At 44.6% G+C, this 20,611-nt stretch overlaps 1 protein-coding gene across 1 annotated transcript in view; it reads left to right on the forward strand.

Moving 5' to 3' along the window:
* The window catches only part of Mov10l1 (Mov10 RISC complex RNA helicase like 1), a 71,887-nt gene that overhangs the window by 16,565 nt on the left and 34,711 nt on the right, over positions 1 to 20,611 (forward strand). Inside the window, exons 5-11 of the mRNA XM_013025725.1 lie at positions 2,422 to 2,565; positions 4,085 to 4,326; positions 4,672 to 4,798; positions 7,328 to 7,522; positions 10,321 to 10,435; positions 17,294 to 17,471; positions 17,732 to 17,802. Coding sequence (XP_012881179.1) covers positions 2,422 to 2,565; positions 4,085 to 4,326; positions 4,672 to 4,798; positions 7,328 to 7,522; positions 10,321 to 10,435; positions 17,294 to 17,471; positions 17,732 to 17,802 — 1,072 coding nt within the window. The remainder of the gene's footprint in view (positions 1 to 2,421; positions 2,566 to 4,084; positions 4,327 to 4,671; positions 4,799 to 7,327; positions 7,523 to 10,320; positions 10,436 to 17,293; positions 17,472 to 17,731; positions 17,803 to 20,611) is intronic.

A 20,611-nucleotide genomic window follows, 5' to 3' on the forward strand; every position in this document is an offset into this window, starting at 1 on the left:
GTCCTGGTCCTTGAACTTAGGGCCTGGGTACTGTCCCTAAGTTCCTTTTGCTCAAGGCTAGCACTCTACTACTTGAGCTACAGCACCACTGCTGGCTTTTTCTGTGCTTAACTGGAGATAAGAGTCTCCTCTCTGAAGGGGCCCAAAACCTCCTGGGCTTTGAACTGTGATCTTCAGATCTCAGCTCCCTGAGTAGCTAAGATTATAGGCCTGAGCCATTGGTGCCCAGCTAACCCTTATTCTTACAGTAGTGGTTGTCTTAGTGCCTTTCCTGTTGCTGGCACCACAGTAGCACAGACTGGATATGTTGTAAAAGGAAGATTCATATCGCCGTGGCCCAAGGTCAGGGACTGTATTGGTGGTGCTGGCAGTGCAGGCCTGGGGAAGCCTTCCTGACTCCCTCCTTCCTTTCCTCAATTCCCCCTCTCTTGTGTGTGCTCCCACCACTGAGCTATATCCCCAATCTCAGTGATTTATTATTTCACTCACTGTATAGTCTCCTCAGGAGAATACAGATTCTGTGTAGAAAATTATTTGCCTGCTTTTCTGCCCCACATCTGCTACTTGGCTTGGTGTCTAGATGTGGCAGGTCAGACCTATACAACCTTTTGGGCAGGTACAAAAGAGGTGCAGGAAGGTTGGCTGGTCTTGCTGGACTGGAAGTAGTGCTGTATACACACACTGCCTGTAGACACTTGTTTTTGGCCACATGGACCCTTGTTCCCTTCCCCATGGGACACTTTTCCTTCTGGAGCAGAGGAGTGAGACATGTGGCCTTCATGGCCCTTATTGGTCCCAGCACCTCTAGCTCCATCTGCCAAGCCATTGGATGCCAGGAAATAAGGCAGGCTGGCTCACTGATGTGAACCCCATTCATGGGTCTTATGGGCCTCAGACTCACTACACATCTTGTAACTTAGCTCTGACATCTGTCTCCATGGGTCTGGGAAGTGAGGACTCTATGGTGTGGCCAGGGTTCTAACTGCAGGGTCCATACGTGTCATGGCCACGTCAAGAGCACACCTGTACTATACACACGCTGTCCTGGTTCTGCTCAAATTCTTTCTGTGCCATAGCATGGAGAAGTTGCTGGGTTGGGAAACAAGACATTGCCTCTCCATTTCCTCACTAGGATCACAGCCAATGTGTGCTGGGCTTTGCTTATATCCAGGGCCCCTCCTTGCAGTGAGACCCCTCTTGTCTCCGTGTCTAATCAACAGTGTTGACTAATGCACAGTGACAACTCCTAGCCTAAGCATCACCTAAACAGAGCTTGTCTTATGGGAGGGTTGATTAAGTAACCTGAGTACATTGCTGACTCTTCTTCTACCATATTCTGTGGTCTGTCCATTGGCCAGTGTGGAAAGTCTGCACAGGAGGGGAAGGGGAACAGGCTTTCCTGATGAGATCACTGAATTTGTAGGCAGGGCCAGAAGCAGATTTGTTCTAGATGCCCTATTTTCTTTTTTTTCCCCCCTTTTTTCTTTTCCCTCCCTTTTTTTCCTTTTCCCTTCTTTCTTGCCCCCTCCCCTCCTTTCCTGTTGTTTGTTTGTTGTGTTTTTTTTTACACAGTCTTACTATATAGCCCACACTAAGAGCCCTGTTTTCTTAGTGGAGTTGCACACCAGAGAAACATGCAAGGCCAGTGATCTGCTACAAAGAGCACATGTTCAGAGAGGCAGAAACTGTTTTCAGGGAAAGTAGAACCACCTCATTTTCTAAAGGCAAAACTTTGCATTTAATTATTTTTGTACATAGTCAGATGCTAATGATGGTCATATGGACTGAGAAATGTGTTACCAGTCAGGGGCTTCATCGCAGCAGACTTCATAGGGTGCCTTCCCCAGCCCTACATTCCCCATCTTGCCGCACCTAGACCTTAGGCCTATGGCCTGAGCTGCGCAGAACACTGTAGGCAGTTGTCAAAGGCCAGTATTTTCGTATCTAAACAAATACAAACATGAAGATACTAGCCAGTAGTTTTTCAGCTTCATTTTAATCTTATAGGATCACTTGTGTATGCAGTCCATTGTGAAGGCAGTGTTGTTATGCAGCCTATGACTATACTTCAAAGCAAAAAAAAAACAATTGAAACGAAAGTTTAGTGGGCCCTGATATGCAAAGTTCAGTGCTCCCCGCCCCGTTTCCTGGGAGGTGGTAGGAGTGAAGCTTCTGGGAGGCTAGTTCAGAGGGTGCTTCCCGGTCTTCTTGACTGAGGAATTTGTGACATTCTTCTATGAGATGACTACATGTTCTGAGGAACTGTGGGGCTTGTAGAATCCCTGCCTCTAATTAGATGGTATGTCCGTGGGGTTGTCCCGCAGTCTGTCCTTGAGCAACACAGGAGACAGCTGAGGGAAGGGGCACCAGTGCAGCAGCAAGGTGTAATGGCCCATCATCTTTCCTTGGTACTTCCTTCAGAGACTCCAACACTGTTGATGAGGTTCCTGAGGAGGTCTATGGAGCCCTCTTACTGAAAAACAAAGGTGATATTGAAGTTACAAGGATGACAAATTTCGGAACACTGAAGGAAGGAAGAAGTAAAACTATAGTGATCTGGATAGAGTAAGTATGCTTTTGAAGTTTTTGAAAAAGTGGCACCAGTAGCTGTGTGTGTGTGTGTGTGTGTGTGTGTGTGTGTGTGTGTGTGTGTGTGTTAGTGGGGTTTGAACTCAGCACCTCTTGCTTGGTAACAGGCATTCTACCTTTTTTTGGGGGGGGTCCAGTCTGGGCCTGAACTCTGGGCCTGGGCGCTGTCCCTCGGCTCTTCAGCTCAAGGCTAGCACTCTACCACTTGAGCCACAGTGCCACATCTGGCTTTTTTTTTCCTGCTTATGTGGTGCTGAGGAATCGAACCCAGGGCCTCATGCATGCAAGGCAAGCACTCTACCACCGAGCCACCTTCCCAGCCCCTCTAGCAGCCTTTTTTTGTACTGGTTGTTTTTGAGATGGGTCCCATTTTATGCCTGGGCCATCTTAGTCTGTGATCCTGCTTTCTGGGTCCCATGAAGCTGGATGACAGTCTTGTGCCATCAAGCCCAGCTATTGGCTGAGATGTAATCTCAAACTTTTTACCCTAGTGGCATTGAACTACAGTCTTCAGATCTCTGCTTCCCAAGTATCCAGTATTACAGACTTGAACCTTGTGTCCATCTACTAGAAGATTTTAAACTGATTAAGAACTTCTATGACGCCAGGTACCATTGGATCACATCTATAATCCTAGCTACTTAGGAGGCTGAGATCTGAGGGTCTTGGTTCAAAGCCAGCCCTAACAGGAAACTCCCTGAGACTCTTATCTCCAATAAACCACTGGAAAACTGGAAATGGCGCTGTGGCTCAAGCGGTAAAGTACTTGCCTTGAGCTGAAGAGTGCAAGGACAGCGCCCAGGCCCAGAAGTCAATCCCCACGACCAACAACAACAAAAAAGAACTTCTATGAGCCCAGTGCCTGTGGCTTCTTGGTCAATGTCACTTCTAAAATTTTTACTTTCAGCCAGCTGCCAGTTGCTCAAGCCTGTAATCCTAGCTACTCAGAAGATTGAGGTTTGAGAATTGTGATTCAAAGCCAACCTAGGCAGGAAAGTCTGTGAGACTCTTTGTTTCCAATTAACTACCAAAAGCCAGAAGTGGAACTGTGACTCAAGTGGTAAACCACTAACCTTAAGCACAAAAGCTCAGAGAAAATGCCGAGGCTTTGAGTTCATGCGCACAGGTGCGTGTGCGCGCGTGCGTGCACACACACACACACACACAACCTTCTAGGAGGGAAAAACTGGGAGAGAGCAAGGGAAGGGGTAACATTATCTAAAAAGAAATGTTCTCTTTATGTGACTTATGTAACTATAATCCCTCTGTACATCACCTTTAAAATAACAATTAAAAATTTAAAAGACCTTCTATAGAGCCAATCATAGTTTTCTGTTTTTTCCCCTTGAAAAATCTTTAAAAAATTTTAACCCCAAAATATTCTCATAACTGGAATTCACAAAGGTATTCATGAGATTATATTCTGTATTTTACAGTAACTGCTTGTCTCAGCTCTGGAAGCCCTTTGTGTTCATGGCTCCCTTTCTTTTCCCAGGAATAAAGGAGATGTTTCTCAAGACCTTATCAGCTGTAAACTGGCTGGCTGGGATAGAGCTCAACAATTCAGATTTCGGGCACTGGACAAAAGTCAAGCCTGCTCAGAAACATCTTTTGCTTCAGTTCTTGAGAAGAAGCATTTTCCAGACAAAAATGTTAATTCATTAGAAAGCAATAGGAAAAACAAGCCTGAGGAACGTATGGACAGCAACTGGGTGAACAAATCATCAGTCTCTCCAGGTGAGATGCTTCAGCTGATAGACATAAGGGCCAGGGTTGAGGCCATGTGACTATAAGCCAGCACGTCTCTGCTGCAAGCCCTGACAGGTCTTTGTGCCTGACCTCTTTGGGTTTGGATCCTCTGCTCCTAAAGGTTGGGGTTAGGGAGAGCGACAACAAAAAGTAGCTTGACCAACACAAATATGCACTGGAGGTGGTAGTCCCTGAACCAGGGAGACTGCTGGGGTAGCTAGACCCCACCCTTCTAACTGCTTTCCCTGGTTGTTTAACCACATTCATTTCTAGCATTGTCAGGAGTAATGTACCTTTTGGTCTAACTTTGGATTTAAATTTTGTTTTTCCTAGACGATTGTGCCTGTGAAGTAAAAAGTGAAGAAAAAGAAAACACTTGGGTAAAGAAGCAGAAGCCACAGCCCGGAGGGCTTATCCTGCCAGGGGAGAAGACCTCCATTATGGTCACATGTGATGCCAAGTAGGAGCTGGAGTTTGGGAGAGCTTCCTTTACAGCTTATCTGTGGTGCTTCTTAGGTTGTGTTATGAAAGCATCCATGATGTGATGCATCTAAATCATAAGGGAAAACATTATTTCAGAAAATGGCCACTAAGGGGTGGGATGCTGGGTCTTGACTTCCGTCCTCAGATGATGCTCTTAACAGTGTCCATGACTCATTCACGTGTTTTGAGTCCTGACATTGGTAGTTATATCAGGTTCTGCAGTGTGTCCTGATGTCCCAGCCTTCTGCTAAGCTGTACTTCTCTCTACCCCTGGAATCTAAGCTTTATCTTTTTTTTTTAATTGCAGCTCAAACTAGAGCTTTCCAGATGTTGGGCAAGGGCACCGGTGGCTCACGCCTGTAATCCTAGCTACTCAGGAGGCTGAGATCTGAGGATCAGATGATGGGCAAGCACTCTACCACTTAGTTTCCCTTAGGCCAGCACAGTGGGATGAGCCCTGAGGCTAGAGGAGGGAACAGAGAAAATGCCAGACTTGAGCTTCTGTTTTCCTAAGTGGCTCAGCCACCGGCTCCCCAAGTCTATCATTGGTTGCTCTGTTCACTTGGTCACCTCCCAGCTGGACATTTGGTTCCTAGGCCTCCTTACCACCCATCAGTCTTCCAGTTTTCTAATCCTAGATCTTTTTGGAGATACAAACTTGATTAAATCACCACTTTGCCTCAAGCCCATTAAGATCAAATTGTAGATGACCATTAGGCATATGACATTTCTTCAGTCAGCCATGTGAAATGTGGCCTGCTCAAATGGGTTTTTATTGTGATAATGGGTAGGCAAGAAGGCATAAGTAAAGGATAGTGTACACACATACTTGGAGCTAGAGCCACAGCTGAGAAAGGGCAAGTAGGTGGTGCCATTTTTTAATCACATAATAGTTTTGGCTTAAACTTGAGAATACTGAAAATATTTTTCCTATTTGAGGATTACTAAAAGGTCTATTTTAGGTGCTTGATTTATTTTGAGAAAATATTACACTATTTTAGAAAGTAAAACAAAAATTTAGAGCTGAACACAGGCCCTAGGTCCTGTCCCTGAGCTTCTAATTTTATTTTTTAAATTATTATTGTTATTATTTTTTGCCAGTCCTGGGGCTTGAACTCAGGGCCTAGGCACTGTCCCTGGGCTTCTTTTCCTCAAGGCTAGCACTCTACGACTTGAGCCACAGCTCCACTTCTGGCTTTTTTTTTTTTTTTTTTTGGGGGGGGGGGTCCGGTCGTGGGGCCTGAACTCTGGGCCTGGGCACTATCCCTCAGCTCTTCAGCTCAAGGCTAGCACTCTACCACTTGAGCCACAGTGCCACATCTGGCTTTTTTTTTCCTGCTTATGTGGTGCTGAGGAATCGAACCCAGGGCCTCAGGCATGCAAGGCAAGCGCTCTACCACTGAGCCACCTTCCCAGCCCACTTCTGGCTTTTTCTGTTTATGTGGTACTGAGGAATTGATCCCAGGGTTTCATGCATGCTAGGCAAGCACTCTACCACTAAGCCACATTCCTATCCCCTCTAATTTTATTTTTTATAACGTAACTGGTATGCCTTTGTGGCACATCAGTCCCTGACTGATTATGTATGTATGCATGCTTGTGGTCTGAGGTTTGAACTCAGGACCTGGGCACTGTCCTTTAGCTTTTTCATTTAAGGCTAGTGCTCTATCACTTGAGCCCTAGCTCCACTTCTGGCCTTTTTTTTTTTTTTTGTAGTTAATTGGAACATCCATGGACTTTCCTGCACAGGCTGGCTTTGAACTGAGAGCCTCAGATCTCAGCCTCCTGAGCAGCTAGGATTACAGGCGTGAGCCACCACCTGAAAGTAATTTGTTGTTGTTGTTGTTGTTCAGTCATGAGGCTTGAATCCAGGCCTGGGCGGTGTCCCTATGCTCTTCAGCTCAAGGCAAGCATTCTACCATTTGAGCTACTTCACTACTTCCTGTTTTCTAGTGGTATATTGGAGAAGAGTCTCACGGACTTTCCTGCTTGGGCTCGCTTTGAACCATGATCTCAGATGTCAGCCTCTTGAGTAGCTAGGATTACAGGCATGAGCCATTGGCGCCCAGCAAGTAAAATTTTAAAAACAAAACAGGCAGTATGGCATGCACTTTTGTAATTCAACTACTTGGAAAGCAGAATAGGGGAAATATCATTTCAAGGCCAGCTTGGCAAAAAAGTTAAAAAAAATTCTCATCTCTACAAAAAAGTTGAGCATAATAACATGTGCTGTATCCCAGCTCAAATAGAAGAATCCTGAAGTAGGCCAACCTGGTTAAGAATAATGAGAAAAACCGGGGGGGGGGAGGGGAGTATGGGGTAGGGGTTGGAGATACAGCTCAGGTGGTGGTAGAATGCCTGCCAAGGCAAGCAGGAAAAGAAAATCTCAGCATGGCTATTGTGTTATAACTGTCATGTCCCTTTAAGGAGATGTAATCATAACTTCCATATAGGAAATCACACTGACTGTTATAACTAAAACTGAATTTCATTTTGCTTTTTCAAGAAGCCCTGGCCGATGCAAGGAACTCCTTCTGCTCTGTTTTTCCCATTTTCTCATCGGGCGATACCTTGAAGTGAACGTTGTGAGTGGGGAGGAGGCACTTATAGCTGTGCGTGAACCATTTTCATGGAAAAAGCCCAAAACTCCCCAGACATTGCCATCTACAAAAACTACAGTTGTTGTGACAACCCAGAAAAGGTAATGTTTGGAAATAGAACTGCAAAGTTCCCCTCAAATAACTGATAAAAGCCATTTTTTAAATATATAAAAAGGTAATGTAGCTTAAGAGTATAGGTTTGGTCAGGACCCATCTGAAAGCTCTTTATGTTCTGGAAAAGCAGATATGTATCCTGGCAGACAGCAGTTACAACCCTGTCTGGGTCAGTAGTTTAAGTGAGACTGGTGTTTGGGCCTTTTCTAATTGCTGTATTTGGGGATAGGGTACAAATTTTATTTTATTTTATTTTTGTCTGTACTGTGATTGAATTCAGGGTCTTGTGCTTGCTAGGCCAATGCTCTTTTGCTGATCCATACTCCCAACCCTATTTACTTTAGTTATTTTTCATATAGGTCTTGTTTTATGCCAAGCCTGGACTAGACCATGATCTTCCTATGTATACTTCCCCTTCATAGGTGTGGTGACAAGCATGTGCTTCTGTGCCCAGCTTTTATTGGCTGGGATGAGGTTCATAAGAACCTTTTATCTAAGCCAAGAGGCTTGAGTCTCTGCTTCCCAAGTAGCTAGGATTATGGGCATGCTGCCGCTGCTGTTGTGTTAGGACTGAGAGCAAGTGCCTGTGCACCCCTAGGCTTGCTCCTCCCTCAGGGGCCTCAGGGCACTTTTGTGACAGGATAGATTTCCTCAGCTCTATCCATCCTCGCCTTTCTCCTAGGCCAAGCAGATTTTTCTTTCGTTTGGTAACAAAAAAACTCTGCTCAGTAGATATGTGAGGTATTTGATGACTTTGTTTCATGTAGTGAGCACACTTGTCATTTGTTGCCACTAAAGATTTGAACTCAGGTGCTGCCCAGACCCATGATCGCAAAACACCACTTCTCTAATACTAGAAAATGCCACAGATCACGTTGCACCAGTAAAGTCTTAAAATAAGAGATAATGGCCAGTTACCAGTGGCTGATGCCTATAATCCTAGCTACTCAGGAGGCTGATCTGAAGATTACAGTTCAAAGCCAATCCACACAAGCCAGAAGTTGAGGTATGGCTTAAGTGGTAGAGGTCCAGCCTTGAGCAAAAAGTAAGGGACAGTGCCCAGGCCCTGAGTTCAAGCCCCAGGACTGGCAAAAAAAAAAAAAGGAAGGGCCTGCCTTTCTTCACATGATTTGGGCTGGCAGACTTCATTCTGACCTCCTATCTTTAGCTTCTTCTTTCTCCTTCATTTCTGTAGCTTTATTAGATTTGACAGTGACATTGTTCTTTGACATGATAAAAAAAAAAGTTTCCATGAGTTTGAATGGATCCTGATTTAGGGGAAGATAGGAGCTTGAGGGTGAACCCCAATTTCCCCAGAGAAATGATCACAGCCAAGAAACAACACTCAAAGGCAGGGCCTGTACAGTCCAACTTTCAGTGATGTACGGGTGTTGTTTCTAATTACTGCTCTTTACAGTGGTAAGAGTTCGGCTTATTAGAAGGTTAAAGACGACACTCGTCAAATTCCCTGATAGAGTATTTTAGATTTTGCAAGAAAACGACACAGACATCCAGGTATAGAGAACAAAGAAAGGTTTATTGCTGGGAAAGGGGCAGCAAGACCCCTTCTCATAAGAGAGAAGTGAGAAGAAGCGCCAGCTATTGTGTGAGGTGACCTATATAACCTAGGAGGTCTAGGAGGGGCTCGAAAGGACTAGGGGGTGAAGACCCTGGTGTGGATGTGAGAACCAGGGGCTTCATCATGGCGGACTAAGATTTATGGCTGTTGCCCAAGTAGTAGATAAGGGGCCTTGCAGCTGCCCAGACCTGTAGGTCACTCTCAGGGGCTCTTGCTGCCTTATGTTGGTAGCTGCCCCAGAGGAGTGCCATCCCAAGGTAAAGAAGGGGGGGGCAGTTGGAGGCTGATTATTTACTACCTTTATTAAATGGGCCTAATGTTGCCTAGGAAGGGAGCATGCTAAGCTGTGGAGAGGGGAAGGAGCATACTAAACTATGGGAAGGGAGCTCATTTTAACCAACAAGCAGATACATTGGCTCATACAGTAATCTCAGCTACTAGGGAGGTGTAGGTAGGAGGATTGCGGTGAGGTTATTAACCCAAGGAAAGAGGTATAAGAGCCTATTGTACTAAAACAAAAAAGGACTGTGGGCAGTGTAAAAGTGATAGAGCAATTCTCTACCAAGCTGAATGAGGCTCCCTTACCATAGAAAAACAGAACAAAAACTACAGAATCTGAAACACTTCTTAGACCACACATTTCAGAGAAGGGATACTCAATATATGCATTGTAGAGATGTTTTTTTTTTTGTCGGTCGTGGGGCTTGAACTCTGGGCCTGGGCGCTGTCCTTCAGCTCAAGGCGAGCGCTCTACCACTACAGCGCCACTTCCAGTTTTCTGGTGGTTTATTGGAGATAGGAGTCTCACGGTCTCTCCTGCCTGGGCTGGCTTTGAACCGCGATCCTCAGATCTCAGCCTCCTGAGTAGCTAGGATTACAGGCGTGAGCCACCAGCGCCCAGCTGTATTGAGATTATTAAGAATTGGTTTTGCTGGTTGCAGGTGGCTCATGCCCGTAATCCTAGCTACTCAGGAGGCTGAGACCTGAGGATCACAGTTCAAAGCCAGCCAGGGCAAGAAAAGTCTGTGTGTGACTCTTACCTCCAATTAACACCAGAAAACCAGGAGTGGCACTGTGGCTCAAGTGGTAGAGCACTTGCCTTGAGTTGAAGAGCTGAGGGACAGCACCCAGGCCCAGAGTTCAAGCCCCAGCACCAACCAAAAAAAAAAGCAATTGATTTTAACTTGTGAATTTATCCCTTTTAAGGAACTCAAGACGACAACTTCCAAGTTTCCTTCCACAATATCCAATACCAGATAGATTGAAAAAATGTGTGGAACAGAAAATTGACATCCTGACTTTTCAACCATTACTTGCAGAGGTAGGAAAAGTATCTGAAGGCCTATGGGATGTTTACCCAACCACCACTCAAGCCATTTTCTGAAGAACTGGAAGGAGCTTTTCTTGGATTCAGACCTCATGTTGGCTCCCTCTTCGTGACAGCAAGAGAGGCACCTTGGCTTTTCCTATGGTATTCGCACTGTACAGCAAGAGGGGTGAGAGTGGAGACTAATGCCACACCCACACCTCCTTCTGTTATGCTGGGTGGCATTGTGAGGAGCAGGAAGCTTTCCACAGGCAACAGAACCCCAGTAAACTAGAGCAGATAGGATAGGCTCCGAGAAGAGTTGAGAAAATTGGCATCTCAGTGAAAGACAGCAAGAACTGCCTGGTGTAAAGTGCAGGCCACCCCTCCTGAAGTCAGCAGCCAGGTAGTAGCTGTGAAGTAGGAGATCCTGTAGCTTTGTGTCCAGCAGGCAGCTTGATGGCACAACACTGCATGAACATTGCTTCCTGTCTGGTAGTGTCTTTAATGGAACTTTCCATGAATGTAGGGAAGCAGGCAAGGAGAGCACTGGGTACCACCTGCAGGGAAAGCAAGGGGGTATATCTTTGAGAGGCTGCAGAAAAGTCTAGAAAGGACAAAAGTTTTCAGTGTAGCACTGGGTGGGAAGCACTGCCCTGTCCTAAGAGATACCTGGTGTAGGGTTTTGAAGAGCAGAGGAGTGGTTCTGAGGGGTGGTGAATCGTCTGTGTGATTCGCAAGCAGAGGCTGGGCCAGCTGGAGGGGGGTTGGGTCACCACACAGCTATTGCACAGTAGTCGTAGAGTGATTGATGAGCTGAGGGTGGGAGCTAGTCAGGAGACATGGCAGCCTAAACAGGTGAAAGAGCCAGGGCATGCACCATAGACAGAGTGGAAGAGGATGCACAATCCTCTGGCCAGGTTCTGGGCCCTCAGGGCTCCAGACTGTTCACACTGCCTGTGAGGTAGGTCTAGAGTTAACTGTTTGGAGTTCTGATTGACATACAATAAAGTGCATGAGATAGTTTAAATAAAATGTGAAATGTCCCCTGCAGGCTTATGTGGGGAAGACTTGGTCCCCCGCTGGTGGCACTATTTTGGAAGATAGTGGACACTTCAGAGGTAGGGCCTAGTTGGAGGAAACTTTAGTAGCAACATGGTATGTTCTCAGTCCCTTACTGTCTGTGCTTCCTGACCACCAAGGCTTGAGCAGCTTTGCTCTATGACGTCCTTCTACCATGATTTTCTGCTTCACCACAGGCTCACAGCTTTGGAGGAAGCCATGGACTGAAAGCTCAGAACCAAAATAAATCTTTTAAGTTGTTCTTCTCAGATGATTTGGTATAGAAGTGAAAAAGGCACATTCGGGTAACCCTGGCTGTTCAAATAGGAATCTCAAATCCAACACAATACCATAAAGGAAAGAAGTTCAAAGGTTACTGCAGTTCCTGGCAGGGAGGGAATCGGGGCAGTCCTTTGTCCCAGGCCAGGCCAAGCAGGAATGAGGGTCAGGCAGAGGCAAGCTGTGCATAAAAGGAAAGAGGATGAGGATCATGTAAGACCCTGACATGAGAGTCTGGTAGGGGGAGGGAAGCTTTAGTCCTTATTCTCAGTCATGAGTTTCCCAGTCTGGTTATAGCATTTGCTCCCAAGGGCCAGTACGGCCTCGTTCCCACCACACACGCAGACACTCTCTCTCTCTCCCCCTCTCCCTCCATCTCTCCCCTCCCCTCTATATACGTAGATGTATGTCTACACGTGCATATGTATTTTATACATACATGTATTATGTCTATGCATTTATGTATGTATGTGTACATGTATGCAGATATATGTGTGTATGTATACATAGTCACAACTTGGGATGTGTATATGTCTGTGTTTAAATTGGATTTAATTTCCTAGACTTCTGCTTGGGTTTTTGCACCTGTGTTAGGGGTGCTGATCTTCAGTCTGCTTTCCTCATAGTGGCTTTGTCACATGTCTACACATTATTGTATGACCCTATGGGACCACTTATTTCCTAGAAAAGGGTGTATAGGACTGCTGTTTACCAGCAAAACCTCTGTATGGAGTTTTCTTCTTTGTGGCAAGTTTTGGGGGTTTTTTGTTTTTGTTTTTTGGTGGTCATTGTTGTTAATGTTTGATTTGGTTGGATATTTTTTTAGGTTCTGGGGTTTGAACTCAGAGCCTCGTGTTTGCAAGGCAGGTACTTGAGCTGGTTTCTTTTATGTGTGTGTGTGTGTGTGTGTGTGTGTGTGTGTGTGTGTGTGTATGTGTGTGTACATTAATTCTGGGACTTGCACTCCACTCCTTGAGTTATAGCTGCTTTTTTCACTCACGGCTGGCACTCTACCAACTTAAGAGAGCCACACTGCTGCTTACTGCTGGTTAATAGGGAATTAGTATCTCTCTAATTTGTCTGCCTGAATTGGCTTCGAACCACAGTTTTTAGATCTCAGCCTCCTGAATAGATTCAGCGTCTCACCAACTGACCTTTTCTTCCTCTCCCTCTTTCTCTTTCTCTTTTTTTCTCTGTCCGTCTCTCTCTCCATCTCTCTCTTTCTCTTTCTCTCTCTCTCCATCTCTCTCTCTCTCTTTCTCTCTCTCTTTCTCTCTCTCTTTGTACTTGTACTCAAGACCAAGGCACACTTTCCTTTAGCTTTTTCACTCAAGTATGATGCTCTACCACTTGAGCCACCCCTCCCCTGATTAATTGGAGATAAATCTCAGTCTTTCTTGCTGGCTTCGAACTGTGATCCTCAGATCTGTTTTCCTAGTAACTAGGCATAAACAAGCAATGCGTGGCAATGCCTAGCAGTTAAGGCATTTTTTTTCTTTTTTTTCAATTGTAGAGATACTGTGCAGACGGATTACAGTTACATGAGTAAGGTAATGGGTACATTTCCTATAAAGCATTGTTACCCCCTCCTTTGTTTTTCCCCTACCATTCCTTCCCTCCCCTCATTATAAATTTCATTTGCAACATGGTATCTTGTATATCTCATTGTTACAATGGATCAAGCTGTAGCCTTGTTTCAGCATTTTGTTATTTCCCTTCCCCTCCTCAAATCAGAAAATTGTATATACAAGACACAGGATACCCAATAGCATTCAATGACAACAGGGGTTATACCATGGAGGAAGAACATACAAAAGAAACAAAAAAAATCACATAGTACATTATAAGTACATTAAAAACAATAGCAACAAAGGTAGAACCTCTCTTGTCCCTATCTTAGGGTTCATTTCACTTAGCATCATCTTATATGATTATATGTACATAGCTTTTGACCTTTTCTGCTTGTCTGGTAAGGTTATCCTAGACTTATACTAGTTATTGCAAATCAGGGAAACCATGGGACCTATGTTTCTTTGGGTCTGGTTTACTTTATTTAATATAATTTTTTCCAAGTCTTCCATTTCCTAACAAATGTGGCAGTGTCATTCTTTCTGTCAGTCATCTTTCTTTTTTTTTTTTTTTCCTGTCAGTCGTGGGGCCTGAACTCTGGGCCTCAGCTCTTCAGCTCAAGGCTAGCACTCTACCACTTGAGCCACAGCACCACTTCCGGCTTTTTCTGCTTATGTGGTGCTGAGGAATCGAACCCAGGGCCTCAGGCATGCAAGGCAAGCGCTCTACCACTGAGCCACCTTCCCAGCCCCTATAGTTTTTAGTAAACTTTGAAATCATGAAGTATAAGTCTTCTATATTTGTTCTTATTTTGCATAGGTTGGTTTTTTTTGGTTGTTAAATATTGCTTGGGATTCCATGTGGATTTTAATATGGGGTTTTCTACTTTGTAAAGAATGTCATTGGAATTTTGATAAATTACATTAACAATGTTGATCACTTTGGTCAATGTGACGTTTTATTTTACTTTATTTTTTATTGTTATTTTTTTGGGTCCGGTCGTGGGGCCTGAACTCTGGGCCTGGGCGCTGTCCCTCAGCTCTTCAGCTCAAGGCTAGCACTCTACCACTTGAGCCACAGCACCACTTCTGGCTTTTTTCTTTTTTCTTATGTGGTGCTGAGGAATCGAACCCAGGGCCTCAGGCATGCAAGGCAAGCTCTACCACTGAGCCGTCTTCCCAGCCCTCAATGTGACATTTTAATATAAAGCATTCTAATCCATGAATGTGACATATGTGTTCCCATTTGCTTATTTAATTTTTTCCAGCAATGTGTTACAGTTTTTGCTATACATTTCAGTCACTTCTCTGGTTAAATTCCTTAGCATTTTATTATTTTTAATGTTGCTATATATAGAACTGTCTGGGTAGTTTCCTCTTAAGATTGTTCATTATTAATGTTTAGAAATGTAGTTGAGAGCTGCTCTGGCTTATGCCTGTAATCCAAGCATTTCAGTAGGCTGAGAACTGAGGAGGACCATAATTCAAAACCAGCCTGGGTAGGAAGGTCTATGAGACTCTTTTATCTCCATTTAACACCAGAAAAAATCAGAAGTGGCACTGTGGCTCAAAGTGGTAAAACACTATCCTTGAGCATAAACTTAGGGATACAGCACCCAGGTTCTGAATTCAAGACCCATGACCAATTAAAAAAAGAAGGAAATGCAGTAGGACACTGGTCGCTTACATTGTAATCCTAGCTACTCGGGAGGCAGAAATATGAGAATTACAGTTTGAAGTCAGCCCAGGCAGGAAAGTCCATGAAACTCTTACCTTAATTAACCACCCAAAAATTGAAAGTAAAGCTGTAGCTCAAGTGGTAGAGAAGAACTCAGGGTCAATGCCTGGATCCTGAGCAAGCCCCAGGACCAGCACCAAAAGAAAGAAAAAAAGAAATACAACTGGTGTGTGTGTGCATGTGTTACTAGTTTATTGGGGGTGTTGCTGTTGTTGTTTTTAGCAGTGGCAGTACTGGGGTTTGAACTCAGAGCCATATTGCGCTTGCTAGGCAGATGTTAAGCCATTTGAGCCATAACTCTGTAACTGATTTTTGTGTTTGACTTTATATCCTGCTGCTTTTATGTGTTCACATATTAGTTCTAACAATTTAGAACTAACCTTAATCTGAACTTAGTCTTTAAGAAGTCTTTTTGATATGCTGCTGTCTGTGTTCAGTTTGCTGACTAAGGATGAATTCATGGCCTTACCACTTAAGCCATTCCTCTAGTCCATTTCCTTTTAACTGCTCTTCAGATAGTCTGTACTTTTACCCAAACTGGGCTCAGACTTCTAGTCTACCTATGCCTCTTGAGTAACTGAGATTAGAGATGTATACCACCATGCATGGCCTGTTTTAGAGATAGGGTCTCCATAGCCTTGTTTTCAGGACTAGAGGTTGAACTCAGGGCCTTGTGTTTGAGTAACACCTCCAGCCTAAAGTCTTGATCACTTTTGCTTGGGCTGGTCTCTAACTGCGATCACTGTTTTTGCCTCCTGAATAGATGGATCATAGCCATATACCACCACACCTAGCTTTGTTAACAATTTTTGCTTCATTTTTCTTCCTCCCCTCCCTTCCTGCCTCCCTCACCCTCTTTCTGCCTGCCTGTCTTGCCCTCTCCTCTCCTTTCCCCTCTCCTCCCCTGCTTGCCCCTCTCCTCCCCTCCTTTACTCTCACCTTTCCCTTTCTTCCTCCTTTCCCTTCATTTCCTTTTCCCCTTCTGTTCCCCCTTACCTTTACTTTCCCTTTCTCCTTCCCTTTCCCTTTCCTTAACTAGGTCTTGCTAAAGTTGCCCAGATTCACCTCAAACTCATGGGCTCAAGTGATCCTCCTGCTTCAGCCTCCTTTTCTTTCCTTTCTTCCCTCCCTCCCTCCTTTCCCCCTCCTACCCTCTCTCTTGGTAGTAGTGGTGGTTTGATTTTAAGACAGGGTCTCACTGCGTAGCTAGTCTGGCCTTGAACTTGCCATTGCATGCATGCTGGAATTATAAATGTGTGCTGTCATACTCAGATTTCCTTCCTTCCTTCCTTCCTTCCTTCCTTCCTTCCTTCTCTTTCCCTACTTCTCCCTCCTTCTCTTTCCCTGCTCCTCTCCCTCTTTCCTTCCCTCTCCCTTTCCTTTTTTCTCTCTCTCCCTCTACCTTTCCCTGTTCCCCTCTTCCTTTCCCCTTCTCTCCCTGGTTTTGGGCTTAAACACAGGTCCTTGCACTCCAATTTTTTTGCTCACACCCAAATTTACTTTCCATGCAATATGGTTTTCTGGCTTTGGTAGCAATGTTAGAAGCAGTCTCTTAATTTTTGGAAGAGTCTGAAGATTGATGTCAGTTCTTTAAATATTTGGCAGAATTTACCCACGAATTTATCAAGACAAGATTTTTTTAAACATTTTTTTATTATTTAAGTAGTTGTACAAAGAAGCTCCCATTCTACAAAACATTGTCACCCATTGCCAAGACAGGAGATATTTTTTACTATTCAGTCTCCTTAGTAGTTATAGTTCCAGTCAGATTGTTTACTGCTTTGTGCTGCAGTCTTAGTAGATTCTGTGTTTCTAGGAACATTTTCATCCATTATTTTTCTCATTATTTCAAGTGAGAAGAAATTTAATCCTCATCACCATCTTGGCCAGTGGAGGTCCTGTCCTATTTCACAGACATCTGTGGAAGTCAAAGTGCCCTTTGCAGAATAAATTCAGACTTGATGGAGAAAGCAGGGATGGCAAAGTAGCCAAGGGCACCGACCTTGGTGGTATGCTGGTCCAGAGAGGGAGCCTTCCGACCACAGGCCAGAGGCTGGGTGATGGGCCAACCAGCTTCAGACCATCTGGCCCTGAGTTGCCTCATGTGGGTTGACGTGTTGGATATAACACATTGAGCTTACTGACTCTAAGGGTTCTTGTTCCCTAGATAGAGCTATTTATGGGGCATACTACTCTGTTCTCAATGACATACTAATTTTTTTTCAGCTTTTGAATATGTCAAACTACAAGGAAAAGTTCTCTACTCTGCTGTGGCTAGAGGAGATCCATGCAGAAATAGAACTGAAGGAGTACAACATGAGTGGAGTTATCCTGAAGAGGAATGGGGATCTGCTGATACTAGAGGTCCCGGGGCTGGCTGAGAGCAGACCTTCCCTCTACGCAGGTACGGTGGTGCTGTCTGCTCCTTTGGGGCCCAACAGAACGAATACCTAGAGAAAACTTTTGCAGCTAGCCATATGCTTGCATTGTTTGATTTCTGTTCTTGGATAGTGCTTCACTTAAATTGAATAGTTGATCAGCTACTTATGTATATTAAGCATATTTCTTTGTTACGTAGTATCTTTAAGCATCTGATCCTAGTATAGCAGGAGAAATTTGTGATTTTGTGTTGGTCTGATGCAAGATAATATATTTTTTAATTAGGTGACAAACTGATTTTAAAATCTCAAGAGTACAATGGACATGTCATTGAGTACATCGGCTATGTCATTGAGGTGAGAAGACATCTTCCTAAAAGCTGAAGGTCAGGCTTACCTTCACCTACCCTCAGAGAAGGAGTTCCTTGAGTTTCATCTGTGTATTGGGACATATAAGTATAAAGTGTACCATTGAATTATTTTTATATCTGAAGGGATGTATAAGTACCTAAATAAATCCTATAATTTCAACCATGTAAGTTACATATAAGAGTCATGATGCTTGCAGGCAGTCAACTTTGGGCACTCTGGAAGCCTCAACAGGAAGGAAGGACCCTCAAGTGTGCAGCTATTATTCTGAGACAGGGAAAGACTTGTTCTTGATGTTTTATATCACCGTGTCTGTGGGGTCTGTGACTCTCAGGCATTTCCACTATTTGTATATTGAGCACAGGCTCATGAGTAATGCTGGAATCTATGTGGAAAATATTAATCTGTGCATCAGAGAAGATACATTACTTAACAGAAAGCTTAAAATGAAATTTCCAGAGCCTTCATCTTGGGAGTGAGGAGATCTAGTAGAGACTCAAAAGATCTTTGAGAGAGCATCAGACCTTTGCCTTTGGCTCCGCTCTGTTCCCTAGTACTGGTAATACTGACTTAGTTATCAGAATACAGTGTTTTCTCAGAAGACCAAACCTTGTTGGGCAGGGCTCCAGAGGTCTTGTAAAGACAGTGCAGCATGTGTGCTAAACCCCAAGCTGCAAGTCATGTTTAGTCCTCTCCCTTTAGTGAGGATTGCAAGCAACAGTGACAGAAGACAATGGATAGTTTCCAATATTGGACATAAGAGGAAGACTGCAGGCAATTATTGCAGGGGGAGGGGCACACTTTTTGTCTTAAAAGACAAAAAGAACTTTAGTAGCCCAAAAGGCACAGAACATGACTTCAGAAGGCATTCAGGAGAGGAAGCTGCCTTGTACTCCCAGGAAATAACCCCTGTGTCTATCCATGCTGACAGCCCCTGAGCTCTCATCTTTGAATGGTGGGACTTGGCCCCATTACAGAGCAGCTGCTGCTTGGCCGGTATCAGAAGGCTTGGTTCTGTATCAGAAGGTTTAGTTTGCCTCACCCAACTCCACAGCCCACATTGGCTGGTGACTAAGCAGCACAAGGAAACCACAAACGACCAGTGATGTTAGTTTCCAAATAGACTAGTGACCATGTCAAGAGGGAAACCCTGGGTGCCAAAGAACCTGAATCAGGCACTGGGCATTGGTGATTCACACCTATATTCCTGGCTTCCTGAGAGGCTGAAATTGGGAAGATTACAGTTCAAGGCAAGCCTGGCAGAAAAATGTCCAAGAGCTCTTCTCAATCTTAGCTATATATGCATGTACCTGTAACTCTTAGATACTTGGGAGGCTGAGATCAGAAGAATTGAGGTTCTAACTATCCTGGGCAGAAAGGTCTGCAAGATCCTATATCTCAGTGGCAGAAGCTGGAGCATGGCAGTGTGTGTTTATTGTCCCGGCTAAAGCAGGAAGCCTAAAATAGGCAAATCACACCCTAGGGAGGAAGAGAAGCCCTATTTCAAAATACTGCAAAGAAAGGGCTAGAGGAGTGGCTCAGTGATAGAGTGCCTGCCTAACAAGTATGAAGCCCTGACTTCAAACTCTAGTACTGAAGAAGAAAAGAAGCAGCATTATAGAGCTAAGCAGGAAGCACTGCCGCTTTGCTTTGTCTCCACTCCGTTGTCTGTATGGGAATGACTGCCTGGGACTCACTCAGAACTGATGTAGCAGGCAGCTGACTTGGTACAAAATATTGAGACACCATGGACCTTCAATTGTTTCCCTTTAGAGCTGGGAATGTGACTTAGTGGTACAGTGCTTGCCTAGCAAGCATGAAGCCCTAGGTTCAATTCCTCAGTACCACATACACAGAAAAAGCCAAAGTGGTGCTGTGGCTCAAGTGGTAGAGTACTTGTCTTGAGCAAAAGAAGCTCAGGGATGGTGCCCAGGCCCTAGATTCAAGCACCAGGACTGGCAAAAAAAAAAAAAAAAAAGGTTCTACCTTTACATTGACCTTCTGAACCAAGCATGGCTATACATCTATCCAGTAGAGACAGTCCAGAGAGTTTCTTGATCCCTGGCAAGTTTTGCCCTCCTTTGATGGCCAGTTTTGGTCTTTTGTAGCTTTTTGTCTTTTTTTTTTCCTTTTTTTTTTCCAGGGCTGAGGACCGAACCCAGGGCCTTGCACGCGCCCTTCCGCTGGGCTAAACCCCCAGCCCCTGATGGCCAGTTTTGGAACTTAGGGGAAAGAAGTACAGTCCACTGCCAGCTGGACACACACAAGGTCCTCTGCCTTCCCAAAATGTGTGCTGGGGACACTCCCACTTGTTTCCTTCCCCGTCTCCTTCTTGCCTTTACTTCTCAGTACTCTGAGTGAGTCTTTAAAGCTCCCCTGCTGTCTTGTATTTGCCCATTTTCTTATTTTACACAAGATTTTCAGATACTTGCTTGTGTCTGTCTGTGATGTCCTTGACAGCACAAACTTCTAATGAGGGCTCTTGGTGCCACTCTCACTTGCGATGGCTTTTTTCTAACTATGCTTAGTGATCTCTGGCTGTAGCTCGCCTTTCATTCCTCATCTCTCTGGGAAACCCAGAGACTTTTATCTGGTGACCTTCCTGTTAAGTGGCGGTGGCAGTGTCTGCCAAGAATAAGAAGGCAGTCTAGGAATCCATTCTGGCATTTGACCTTGTGCATAAACTTCCTCTCCATCATGTCAGACTCCACTCAGGTTTTGGCTTCCTGCCTCTGCTAGTGCTGCCCTGGCCCTTGGGAAGCCCGCCCCTTGCCCTCCATTGTGCTCCTTACTCTCC

This window comes from Dipodomys ordii, unplaced genomic scaffold (assembly GCF_000151885.1).
Source record: "Dipodomys ordii isolate 6190 unplaced genomic scaffold, Dord_2.0 Scaffold87, whole genome shotgun sequence".
Taxonomy (NCBI): domain Eukaryota; kingdom Metazoa; phylum Chordata; class Mammalia; order Rodentia; family Heteromyidae; genus Dipodomys; species Dipodomys ordii.